Source organism: Chiloscyllium plagiosum, unplaced genomic scaffold, assembly GCF_037043375.1.
Source record: "Chiloscyllium plagiosum isolate Xiang-an unplaced genomic scaffold, Cpla_swu_hap1 HiC_scaffold_9, whole genome shotgun sequence".
In the NCBI taxonomy this organism is placed as follows: domain Eukaryota; kingdom Metazoa; phylum Chordata; class Chondrichthyes; order Orectolobiformes; family Hemiscylliidae; genus Chiloscyllium; species Chiloscyllium plagiosum.
In genome coordinates, this window is record NW_028270147.1 from 30,787,282 (window position 1) to 30,801,021 (window position 13,740).

The 13,740-nt window shown below is 39.0% G+C and overlaps 1 protein-coding gene across 17 annotated transcripts in view; it reads left to right on the top strand.

The window, feature by feature from the left end:
* Positions 1 to 13,740, top strand: part of LOC122554240 (receptor-type tyrosine-protein phosphatase F-like) — a 469,298-nt gene that overhangs the window by 250,485 nt on the left and 205,073 nt on the right. For 7 of the 17 annotated variants that reach the window (XM_087990512.1, XM_087990511.1, XM_087990513.1 and 4 more), the window contains one exon: positions 12,966 to 12,983. The exons of the other annotated variants lie outside the window; for them this stretch is intronic. In XM_087990512.1, the coding sequence (XP_087846638.1) occupies positions 12,966 to 12,983 (18 nt within the window). The remainder of the gene's footprint in view (positions 1 to 12,965; positions 12,984 to 13,740) is intronic. 17 annotated transcript variants of the gene reach the window in all.

Consider the following 13,740-nt stretch of genomic DNA (forward strand, 5'->3'; position numbering starts at 1 on the left):
TTGAATACCTCAGTTGAACTTGCCTCCACTACATTTCCAGGTATGGCATTCCATATCCTAAATACTCACTGTATGAAAAACTTTTTTCTCACATCAGTCTTGCTTCTTTTATACATCACTATTAATCCATGTGTTTCTCATTCTTGTTCCTTTTACACGTGGAAACAGCTTCTCCCTACCTACTCTATCTGGCCCGCTTATGATTTCGAAAACCTCAATTAGATGACCTCTTAGCTGTCTTTTCCCCAAGAACAGTCCCTATTTGTTCAGTCTATCCCCATTACTGAAGTTTCTCATTCCTAGAACAATTCTTGTAACTCATTTCTGTACCCATCCCAATACTTTAACATCTTTCTTATAATACGGTGCCTACAGGTGTACACTGTACTTGTCTGAGGTCGAACAAATATCTTTTATAAGTTCATCATCACCTCCTTGCTCTTGTACTCTATGCTTTATTAACTGTTTTCTCCACCCGTCCTGCCACCTTCAATGATCTGTGGACATATACACCCAGGTTCCTCTATTCCTGCACCCGTTTAGGCATTGTACCCCCACTTTCTGTTTTCTTTCAATGTTCTGCCTGCCAAAATGCTTCACCTCACATGTTTCTGCATTAAACCTCTCATCTTCCACCTATCTGTTCACTCCACTAACTTGTCAATGACCTTGTGGAATTCCACACTGTCCTCCTTACTGTTCACAATTCTTCAAGTTTCGCATCACCTGTAAACTTTGCAATTTTTCACTGCACACCAAGATTGATATCATTAATATGTATCAGGAAAAGCAACAGTCTCAGTACTGACCCCAGGAGATCTCCACTACAAAAATTGAAAGAACTGCAGATACTGTAAATCAGAAACGAAATTGCTGGAAAAGCTCAGCAGGTTTGGCAGCATCTGTGAAAAGAAATCAGTTAATGTTTCGGGCCCGGTGGCCAGTCCTGAGGAAGGATTACTGAACCCGAAATGCTAACTCAGATTTCTCTTCACAAATCCTGCGAGATCTGCTGAGCTTTCCAGCAATTTCTGCTTTTTTTGTGACCTCCACTACAAACCTTCTCTGGCCCGAATTGTCCATTGATTACAAATTCCCCCTTCAACACAGGCATCAAAAGCCTAGCCTCCTAAGGCTACACCTCTCTTGGATTGAATATTCTTTATTTGTCATGTTTTATATGTTAAACCCTTCTTACTCCACCACCACTTTCAGCTTAGCTATACAGGAAGTTCAACTCTATATTAGTAGAATGTGTTATCTCCATCTTTTGTCTTCGACTCTGATAAATTAAGAATAGGGCTATTCATGGGGTCCTGCTGTACCAAGCATAGTTTAGTTTTTTAGTACACTTCACGTTGGGTGTGGCAAGACTGTAGAGATTTGATATCACCACCCTGGGAACACTTAGCACTGTCTATAGCAAGTTACTTTAGCATGTATGTTGTTTTGCATGTTTAGCATGTATGTAGTCAGTCATCACTAGCATCACTAGGTTGATTTTTAAATATGCCTCTGCCTCCAGGTATACTCAGTTGCATTCTACATTGAATCAATGTTGTGATGGCAGAGTGAGGGATGTACTTGGCCATTAGGTTACTGATCATGAAGAAATACATTCTGCTGATGTTGATGGACTACAGCATCTCATGTTTTGTGCTCACAAAACCCTTAGAAATTTGGATGTGAATTTGCTCGCTGAGGTGCAAAGTTTGGTTTCAGTCGTTTCGTCACCATACTAGGTAACATCATCAGTGAGCCTCTGGTGAAGCTCTTGTGTTATGTCCTGCTTTCTATTTATGTGTTTAGGTTTCTTTGGGTGTTTGGTGATATTATTTCCAGTTCTTTTTCTCAGAGGATGGTGGACGGGGTCCAAATTGATGTATTTGTTGATAGAGTTCTGGTTGGAATACCATGGTCTTAGGAATTCTTGTGTGTGCCTCTCTCTGGCTTGGCCTAGGATGGATGTGTTGTCCCAATCAAACTGGTGTCCATCTTTGTCTACATGTAAGGAGACTAGTGATAGTAGGTCATGTCTTTTTGTGGCTAGTTGACGTTCATGTATCCTGGTGGCTAGTTTTCTGCCTGTTTGTCCAATGTAGTATTTTTTACAGTCCTTGCAAGGTATTTTGTAAATGATGTTCATTTTGCTTGTTGTCTGTATAGGGTCTTTCAAGTTCACTGGCTGCTGTTTAAGTGTATTGGTTTGTCAGCTACCATGATGTCAGCTACCATGTCCAGGCTGTTCAGTGTTCTGTAAGTTTCAGTCAGATCTCCCCTAATCCTTCTGAACTCCATCAAGTATAGTCCCAGAGTCCTCAAACATTTGTCATGTGTTAAGACTTTAATTTCTGGGATCATCCTCGTGAACCTCCTCTGGACTTGCTCCAGGGCCAATATACCGTTCCTGAGCTAAGGGCCCAAAATTGCTCAAATACTCTAAATGTGATCTGACTGGAGCCTTAAAAAGCCTTAGAAGTGCACTCCAGCTTTTATATTCTAGTTCTCTCAAGATGAATGACAACATTGTATTTGCCTTCCTAAATACTGACTCAGTCTGCAAGTTTGCCATAAGAGAAAACTGGACTAGGACTCCCAAGTCCCTTTGCACTTCTGATTTCTGAATTTTCTCCCCATTTAGAAAACAGTCCATGCCTCTATTCTTCTTACTAAATTGACCCACACTTTCCCATGTTGAACTTCATCTGCACTTATTTGCCCACTCTTCTAACCTGTCTAAATCTATCTGCAGCCTCCCTGCTTCCTCCATACTACTTGCCCTCCACCTATCTTTGTATCATCTACAAACTTAGTCAGAATGCCCTCAGTTCCTTCATCAAGATCAATAATGTATAAAGTGAAAAGTTGTGGTTCCAACACTGGCCCTGGTGGAGTACCGCTTGTCACCAGCTGCCGTCCTGAGAAGGACCCTTTTATTCCCACTCTTTGCCTTCTGCTAGACAGCCAATCTTCTATCCATGCTAGTGTCTGGCCTCTAACACCACATGCTCCAGTCTTACTCAGCAGCCTCCTCTGCACACTTTAACACAGGCCTTCTGGAAGTCCAAATAGATAACATCCATTAGCTCTCCTTGGTCTAAGCTGCTCATTAATTCTTCAAAGAATTCTAACAGATTTGTCAGGCATGACTCCCCTTGATGAAACATGCTGACTTTGCCCTATTTTACAATGCACTTCTAAGTATTCAGAAATATCATCCTTTACAATGGACTCCAAAATCTTACCAACGATTGAGGTCATGCTAATCGGCCTATAAATTTCTCTTTTTTTTAGATTACTTACAGTGTGGAAACAGGCCCTTCGGCCCTTCCACACCGCCCCGCCGAAGCGCAACCCACCCATACCCCTACATGTACCCCTTACCTAACACTACGGGCAATTTAGCATGGCCAATTCACCTGACCTGCACATCTTTGGACTGTGGGAGGAAACCGGAGCACCCAGAGGAAACCCACGCAGACACGAGGAGAACGTGCAAACTCCACACAGTCAGTCGCCTGAGGCGGGAAATGAACCCGGGTCTCTGGCGCTGTGAGGCAGTAGTGCTAACCACTGTGCCACCGTGCTCCCTTCTTAAACAGAGAGGTTACATTTTCTTTAACAGAGAGGTTACATTTTCCTGTCCTCTGGGACCCTTCCCAACTCCAGTGATACCTAAAAGATACTACTGAAGCCTCCACTTTCTTCATCTATCTCCTTCAGAATTCTAGATTGTTGGTGATTTATCCATTTTCAGATATTACAGATTTTCTAGCACCTTCTCCTTGGTGATGGCCACTGTACTTATCTCTGCCCTCTGAATCTCTTGAATTTTTGGAATGTTGCTCATATGTTCCACTGTGAAGACTGACGCAAAGTGCTTATTCAGTTCCGGAGCAATTTCTTTGTTCCCCATTACTACTTCTTCAGCATTATTTTCCCACAGCCCAATGTCTACTTTTGCCTTTCTTTTGCCCTTTATATATCTAAAGAAACTTTTGCAATCTTTCCTAATATTACTGGCTAGCTTACCCTCATATTTAATCTTCTCCTTCCTTATTTCTTTCTTCGTTGTCCTCTGTTGCTCTTTGTAGGCTTCCCACTTCCCTTTGCCACATTATATGCTTTCTCTTTTGCTTTTATGCTGTCTCTGACTTCCCTGGTCAGCCGTGGTTGCCTCATTCTCCCTTTAGTTTGTTTCTTCTTCCTTGGCATGAATTTTTGCTGTTCCACTGTCTTTCCTACTAGGCTCCTCTCCCAGTCATTTCTACCCAGCTCCTCTCTCATGTCTCTGTAGTTGCCTTTATTCAACTGAAATATCATTACATCTGATTCCATCTTCTCCCTTTCAAATTGCAGAGTAAATTCTGTTACATTATGGTCACTGCCTCCAAAGGGTTCTTTCACACTAAGCTCCCTTATCAAGTCTGCCTCTGTGCACAACACTAAATCCAGAATTGACTGTTCCCTACTGGGCTCCACCTCAAGCTGCTCCAAAAAGCCATCTTGTAGATATTCCACAAATTCCTTTTCTTGGGATCCTCTACCAAATTGCTTTTCCCAGTCCACCTGCATATTGAAATCCCCCACGATCACTGTAACCTTGCTCTTAGTGTATCTTATGCCCATATCCTGACAACACGTTGGAGGCCTGCAGATAACTCCCATTATGGTTTTCATACTTTTGCAGTTCCTCAACTCTACCCACACAAATTCTACATCATTTGACCCTACGTTGTTTATTGCTATTGATTTAATTTCATTTTTTTACTGACAAGGCAACTGCACCCTCTCTGTCCACCTGCCTGTCTTTTCAATAGGATATATATCCTTGGATATTTAGCTCTCAGTCCTGATGCCCTTGCAGCACATCTCCGTGATGTCCACCATATCATTCCTGCCAATCTTGATCTGTGCCACAATCTCATTTACCTTATTTTGTATATTGTGTGCATTCAGATACAATACCATCAGTCCTGTGTTGATCATCCCTCTTCTCGTTGTTATTCATTTGTCCAGTGTGTTTGAGGTTTGATTCCCAACCCTTTCCAAACACTCTGTCCTATTTTGTGTGCTGGAGACTTTAATAACCCCTCCTTTTCATTTTTAAAATAGTTTTCAATGCAATTGAATCCACCCCCACAGATGTTAACCTGCAGCTTTGCTTCTAATTGGTCATTGTACTTCCCTTCCTCCCCACTTCTGAGTTTATTGCTTCCTTCCTTGCACTCCTGCATACTTGATATTAATGGAAGCTTATAGTTGAACTGTGATTGAATGATGGAGTTAGCAAATATTTTTTGTTCACGTGGTGACATTTCCCCACCACTAGTAATTTTTTAAAACTTTTTTTTAATCACCCTGTTCAGAGTTGTTATTAACACCTGTCTGGAGCAAATGGGATTGAACCTGGACTTTCTGGTCAGAGGTAGGGATACTACCACTGCACTATAAGAAAATTCCTCCACCACTTTAATAGATAGGTCCCAATTATTTGCAGCTGATGGGACTCTACCATGATGCAGTTTTTCTCTCTTGCCACTCACCCTCTCCCTTAAAGATTTCACCTTCATATTTCATATAGGAATCCTAACTTCAAAGAAATTGACTTCCATGAAGAAAAGTATCAAAATTCAGCAATGGCATAAAAGGTGGCATAAACAGATGTAGTTTAGACATTTATTTGTTTAATTTTATGCCCTCTGAATACAGTGGCTGGCTGCTGTCAGTTGGTGCAGCCATTTGGTTTTGAAACACAAATTAAAAGGTTGCAAACAGGATAGAACATTTGAATTTTAAAGCATAATTGCTGAATCTGCACAGTCTGTTTTTATCAGAACAAACATAGGCATTAGTAATGAGATACTGAGATGCAATATCTTAAACTTTTGAAAAACATTGGCTTTTTGTGAGAATAATTGAGTTGTCTTTTGGACCTGATATAGTTGCTATTACTCTATGCCAGAGATGACAGCTATCTAAAATGCCTGGAATTACCTGATAAGCATGCAAACATTAAATAATTTTAATATTTTTTGTTCGTCTAATAATTAACATTAAGTTACTTATAATTATGCAGATTTCCTACCAACATTGCAATATTTAAGAATACAAGGTTTGTGACCAAGATGTGGATGAATATACTGCATAGTTTTGCTATTTCTAGTATTGTGATCAACCTAACCTTTTTAAATCTTGCTCATGATAACCTTCTGTCTCAAACATCCATACGCACACTTTTCAACACTGGGAAATGTATGAACTGGGATGAGGACATTTAGCCTTTTGTGAAATTTTGACTTCTGAATCATGGAATTCCATCTTTTTATATTATTGTTCCCAATCTTCGCTTGGTCCGGGGCACTATCACTTAACTACTCTCTCTTTAATCCGTTTCCATTTCTCACCTGCCTTTGACTAACTTTGTGATTCAGATGCAATGCTCTGCACCCAGTAGTTATTGCTTCCATGTGCTGCCTGTAGTGCTCCTTCATTCTTGGTTGCCCCCGCCCAACCCCTATTGTTGATGCTGGTGCAAGATGGGTGGATCTTCTTGTCAAATCTGATCAATGCAATGACTTAGCCCCAGTCAAATCTAACTCGGCTCCAGGCTCTGTCTGTGTTCTCAGGATGGAAGTGTCCAACTGGTTGTGATCTCAACCACATTCCACCCTCCGCATCTATTGTCACTTTGTGGCATCCCTGACTTGGCTTGTTCAGGATTTCACAATTCCCTGACTGTCTAGTGATAGAAGAGGTGGCACTTCCACAGCCCACTGTGGGGTCTGAACCCTGCAGGTAACTGAGCTTCTATTCACCAAGGAGGCATATTATCCTTCCCTGGCGTTGCATATGCACTGCTGCAGGCACCCACTGACAGCAGGGGCAGCAACAAACATGAGGAATCAAGTTTGGAGAAGGATGAGAAGTCCAGGTCATGAAGAGGACACAAAACAAAGAGGGGATGAGTGTGTGATCATAACTGGGGAGGGGGGGAAAGGTTGTGTAATGGGTGGTGGAAGACCATGAATGGGGATTTGAGTTGGAAAGGAGAATATGTGAGTGACTGAATGGGGTGGGATGCAATGAGTGTACACATGAAGGAGGAGGGAATGAATGAGTGAAACTGTGTTGGGTAAGAGGAGCTGCTGAGGGACTATAGGTGAGGTGGGTTCAAAAGAGAGGTGTATATGTAATTGTATAAGGTTGAAGATTAGAGGGGCTTCCATAAGATTATGTCACAATGTACTGCAAAAGGATGGTTAATGCCTGCCTAAGTATATGCAATTATAAATTATTTTATAGACTACTTTAAAACACAAATGTTCATATTTATATGATGTATTACTGAATGTTGATCTATATTGTGAAAACGTAATAATAATATACTGTATGCTGTGTTGTTCTATTGTTGTTTTCATTTTCCGGATGTCTGGGAGTATGTTCATTTTCAATATTTTTTAAAACATTTGTTAATGGGGGGTGTGGGCATGGGTCACATGGCCAGTCCTTGTTCTGATCCCTTCTTACCCTTGAGAAAGTGGTGGTGGGTTAAGATGCAGTCGTTTTGGAAAATAATTTGAGAAGCACTATTACTGTATCTTGTTTTGCATCAGGTGTAATTCAGTAAGGATGTTGTTAGTGTGAAGTTCTTCCTATATTACCTACATTAATTATGTTGTCTGCTGAAATGCTGAGGTCACTTGGTGATTTAATACAAATGCATTGGTCATAGAAGGTAATAGAAGGTAAACTAAAGGAAAGATAACGTTTCTATACACTTGAACTCTAATAATTCTACCCACTTGAAGAGGCCTTCAAGCATTTGTTTTTCACTCGTGTTATAATTACATGAATTCTTATTTAAAAATTCATGCCTTTTTGTCTGCAGCTACTAATCTTTAAACCTTTTATTGTTTTCAGCCACTTTTAACCATGTATACAAATAACAATATTTGTATTAGTCCATATTTGTGATTCACCTAAAAACCACTTTATTATATCATTGTAATATCTTATGAACTCAATTAAAATGTTTCCTTTCAAACCTAGCAAAGTCACCAAGGTCATTAAGAACAAATAGTACAGCTCCTGCAGCTGGTTGAAGCACATACATTTTTTCGTATATTTATGGTTCAATAGAATATGGCAGTAGAATGAGAAAGGAATGGAGGCATAATAACTGAAAAAGTAAACAAACAAAAATAAAAGGAGAGAAGCTGAACAAAGAAAGGTGGATATAAGAGAGCAAGACACAAAGTCAGATTGGGACATATATAAATTTGATTTTTGATGTTTTCTTTCCCTTTCCTTCCAAGATGTTGATTGGAAGTTTTTCAGTTCTATATTTTTATTTCACTGGCTGTCCTTGTGAACAGAAAAGGGGCAAGGCTGACAATAACAATACCAACTGATGTAGAGGTGGACTTGCAAATTGCTACCTAGCAATACTTGAATAGCTGACAAATATTGTGCGAGCTCACATTGAAGTGTGAGAGACTGTATTTGTCAGCTGTTTTGTGCGTGAGAACTCACAGCTATACCTGATCCTGATTTTATATGGGCTGAATTCAGCAGGGTTCATTGGAGGATATGTACAAATTTGACTTTTAAATGAGCTGTCCAAAACTGAGCAAACCGTAAACCAAGAACCCAAATCCTCTTAATATTGATAATCTTTATCAGTAGCTATTAATATGATCAACAGCAGGAAAATAAACATGAAAATTCGTTATGATCGCAGTTCTCTCACTAAAAAGAGAACTATGACTTAATTTCTCTGTTTTCTAACTCAGAGATGCTAAACCCAGTTTTAGCACTTGAAATGAAACCTCAGGTGAGTGCAAGTAAAACAATATGGACTGGGATTGGAACCTGGCATCACTTTGAATTTCTTTGTGGCTTTGTGACATACCATGCCATGCAATTATCCATTCAACTATTGAGTAAATTTCAATAAATTATAAAACCAAAACAGCATAACAGGGACTGAAATAAATATACAAGCATCTAAAATATAATAGATGGTTTAAAATATGATTTTTGCCTTTATCAAGGGTTGGTTTTGATTATTGTAGCTCGGTCTGGTTAAAAGAAAAACAAAGGCTTGACTCAGATGAAATGCTATTTCTCAAGTTGGTGGATGTACCCATTATTGGATCTTCAAATAAATCCATTCACTGGGTGCTGCATTATTGTTGATGATCTGTGTAATTTTAGAATATACTTTATGTTAAATTCTGATAGCATGGGCTTTTCTTAAGTATTCTATTAATTGGCCATTCTTCATGTGGGAATCTAGACAGTGAATATTGGTAAGTTGTTAACTATGGTAACATTGCTTGTCTCCAACCAATTCTTAATTTATTCTGTGTCTACATTGTGTAGCAGTGGAAATCTGCCTAATTTCCCCCTTTCTCCTGATTGTTGCTTCAGACAGAGAAGGGAATGAATATAATGGGACATTGTATTCTCTTAAAAGAAGTTACCAGTATAGGGCATAGAAAGTTCTGAGTTTTTAAAATAATGCTTAATCTGTCCAATGATAGAATGATCTTCAAAACGAGACAATGGATTTTCTTTTACAGAGAGTCATTCTATGTGCAGATGATGATGTATTTTAAAACATTTTGCAAATTAGGGGAGGGTAAGTTAGCGATTGATGAATCGTGATCTGAATTTTAATTACTACAAGTAAGATGTTGATCTGTTTACTTCACTTAATTCTATTAAAATCTCTTTTCAGCTAATTGGCCTGCAGAAATTTGGCCCATTTCATTATTCCTTGGCACAAGCTTTTATGATATTTTGTTAATTCATATACCACATGTTTTAACAAAAGAGTTTCTCGGTTATTCTGTGTGCCAACTTGATTCTCACAGGTGTATCCTGAGTCACATTTTTTTTTCAAGCAATAGATAAACATTCACCAACCTTTGCTTGGTAGTACAGAATTTTGTTATGACTGAAAAGAAAGATGTTGCCACAACTTTTCATCGTGCACTCATCAGGACAAATGTAAGAACGACATATTTCAAACGGTCACAATAATGTTTACTACTGGAGAAAAGATTGTTTTCTCCCTGGCAATACCTCCACCATTCACAGTCAACTTGCCTACCAGGCAGTACCTTTTGTCCCTGTAGTAGAACTTGTTGTGATTGTTTGAACTTCGGCATTAAGAGCATTAAGAGTACAAGTAGGCAATTCAGCCTCATGAGGTTGCTCTTCACTCCAATATGATCATGGCTGACCCATTGTGGCCATGGGTCGAATTTACTGGGCCTGCCCAGAGCTAACTGAATAGTGGAGAAGGGATATTAATTGGGCAGGAGGCAAAAATTCAGTTTTGTGACACAATTAAAATTTTGCTGTTAAGTTCTCAGTACCTTTAAGGTAGGTCATCTTAGGGAACCCATTTTGCATTCATAATGGTAAAAGGTAAAGTCACCATAGTCCTACTTTCTCTTTAGAAAGAAATGTTTGGTGGTGGTTTAACCTGAGAGTCTCCATGTTTGTTCACAAATGTATATATCATGTACTTGGTGAGGTAAACTTTCTGAAAGCTTCAGTAAGCACAAGCTTCATTTACTTTGCTCCTTCATAAACAAGGTAGAAAAGCAGGAGGCTGAAAGAACACAGAAAACCAGGCTGCATCAGGAGGTGGAGAAGTCAACGTTTCAGGTATAACCCATGGCAATTCTTTTAGCAAACGCTTACAGTACAAGGGATGAACCTCTCCATGCTGATCAGCTTATGAGAGAAGTCTTAGTCATATGCCATTTGGATTGTTGTTATTGTTGTTAAATGCTTACAGCGTTAGGGGTGAAGTCTGACTGAACCAACAAATCTGACCAAGTGAGGCAGCCACACTGGCTGATGCTGGCATCTTTGGACCACGGAGGCAAGCAAGTATAAAGTCAAAAAAAGGGTGGAATTAAAGGCAACTTTTTGAAGTTGCTGTTGTCCCATGCAATCCTTTGATGAAAAGCGATTAAATGTGAACCTTCTCCTACATGTGAGGTTAGTGATCTGATAGTGTGTGAGTTGCTGAGTTCCTTTTGCATTTTAAGTGTAAACCTTGGCGGATGAATGAGAGGCAATAATACTGTGATGCCAATACTGGCAGCACTGGTAGCTGTAATGAAGTAACAGGCATTAATTGCACATGAAGCATCTGATGAAGATGCTTGGCACCCAATCTCCTGTGTGGCAGTACTCTGCAGTGGCAACTTTATAATGCTAACTCATACTCATAGGAAAATGAAGCATTCAATAGACAGTGGTATACACACACAGTGCAATAGGTCATTCGTTCCCATGTATCATTGGAGCCAGGTTCTCTTGGCCCATCCATGCGTGCTGACCTCATCAATCACACACTTCCAGGCTACTTTTGTTATTCTGGATGGTCTGTAGTTGCTACTCATAGGGAAAAAAGTACTCTTCTTTTCTGAACAGCTTTAGGAGAATCTCTAGGGAGGCATCACTAAACTGTGTTGCTGCCTTGTTATTGAGATCTGCAGGGGTAGGTGAGGTGAATGAACGGAGTTTAAATAATGTTCCTAGATTGTGAAATGCTGTCAGATTATTTTTGAAAAATGGCTCTTGAATGTTGAAATCTAAAATACCCTATAAAATTTAGTGTTTTACCCATTAATGAATATATAATGACCCGAGAAGAATGCACTCACACTAGAAAACTGACTTTTTTCAGAAAAGGAAAATTCTGTCCCTGAATTCCATTTTCCTGCCTGTCTCCCAAAACCCTTGGGTCTGTTGATCATCAAAAAATCTAACTCAGCCTTGAGTAGATCAACCAGCCTCTACTATTTTCCTTGAAAGAGAACTCCAATCATTAATGACCTTCTGAGAAGAAATGTCTCCTCATCAGTAGGAATTGCTGTAAGCTGTGAATTCTTTATTGTGTGGTTTGATGTGTATTTTAATCTCTTATTTATTGCTGTGGCACCGAATTCATCTTTTTCACAATTTTTAGAAATTTTAACATTTTGTCAGGCTCTACAAATATTTTCTAATTTACAACTCGTAACAACCTATCCTCATGGATCTTTATAGATTGAATGAATGTGGGGTATTATGACTATATTATCAAAACCATCAGACTTTATTAGACTTCAGCTTAATATAACAAATGCCAAGAAGGGTAAAGAACATACAGTACAAATATTGACTAGACCTATATGCACCACATGGGGAAGTTGTGTTTGTTTGTGTCTTCGTGTTTGTCCTGGTACGTGCAAGATGAAAAGCTTTGGCAACATAGCTCCCTTTGCAACAATATTTGCCAAGCTCTTATGTTAATTCCTTACCTGTCAATAGTTTTAAGAAGTCTGACATGGCATGGTGTGTCGTATTTAATTCTGTTTTCTGTCTCTCAGTTGAATTTCTCAGAATCCTTTGGTAAGTGCTTGGTGTTCAGACTGCAATATGCGTAAAAGCAGTGGTGCATGCCATTCTTCTACTAACAGCCATACCCTTGCCGTGCCTAATATGTAGCTGTGTGTCACAGCACAACAAAACTCACATAATAAATCATGAGCAAATAACACACCCTACTTGCTGTCCAGGAAAGAAATTTAAAATTTGATGCAATGTTGTTGTTTAAATAAAAAGGATGAAATGACCTTTACCCTAATATCACATTGGCAACACTGTGCTGTCTGTGTGATTTACTCGCTGAAGACTGATTGTTAACCCAGAACTTGGACAAGCCCAGGCACTTACATGGATGCTGCACTGCTGAAGACAGCTTTACTAACCTTCCTAAGAAATTGCTCTGATTTGTTACTTTGCATCAGCCTTTTCTATCGCTTAAAAAGAAATATATATTATATATAATAATCTAATTCTTTCCTGTTTCTTTTGGTTTTCTATTTTTGTTTCTTTCTCTCCTGTACTAATGCTTCTCTTTAATCTTATTTGCATTCAAATTACCTCACCAGGTGGTACACCAATCAGAGGTAAGAATGCTGAACGTGCTCAGAATCATCGTCCTCGCTCCATTTCTCCCTTCCTCCAACGTTCTCATTTCCTAGCATTCTCTTGGCCTCAACACTTTGCTTTTTGCCCATGTTTCCCTTTCTCTCATACTCAAACCAATGGTTCATCTGTTTAAACTTCTCAGTGTATCGAGTGTCTATATCTACTTTTTTTAAACACAAAATAACCACACATGGTCATTTGTCAGAACCACTTGATCACCTGGATCAAATCTAATGAACTCATGTTTCTATTTTCGAACTGTGCTTGAATCTGGTTCTAATGTGTAGGAATTGAATGTCTCCAGGAGTACTGACCCTTAAGGTTCTGAAAGTTAGTATTTATCAGAACTGCTGCAAAATCTATGTTCTTGAATCACAGCGTCATAAAAAAATCAGTACTCTAATTGGCTAATATAATTATATTACACTCTGGTTTGCAAGCTATACTCATTTGATTGACTTATATATCACAGTTTATGTTCATTTTAATTGCAAAGAAAAGTTTGAAAATTGGTAAGGTGACTTTACACACCAGTTTGAAATTAAAATAACTTAATTTCCCACATCATTTGTGACACCTCAAAATAAATCTGTAATTTGTATCAACGTATAATTACAAATCAAATTTGTAGTCTAAGTAAAAGATGTTCTTACACTTACTTGGCCTCTTTCAATAATGGTGAATGACAGTTTTCAAAGAGAGTCAACACTAATAATCTGCCATTTGCATCACTAA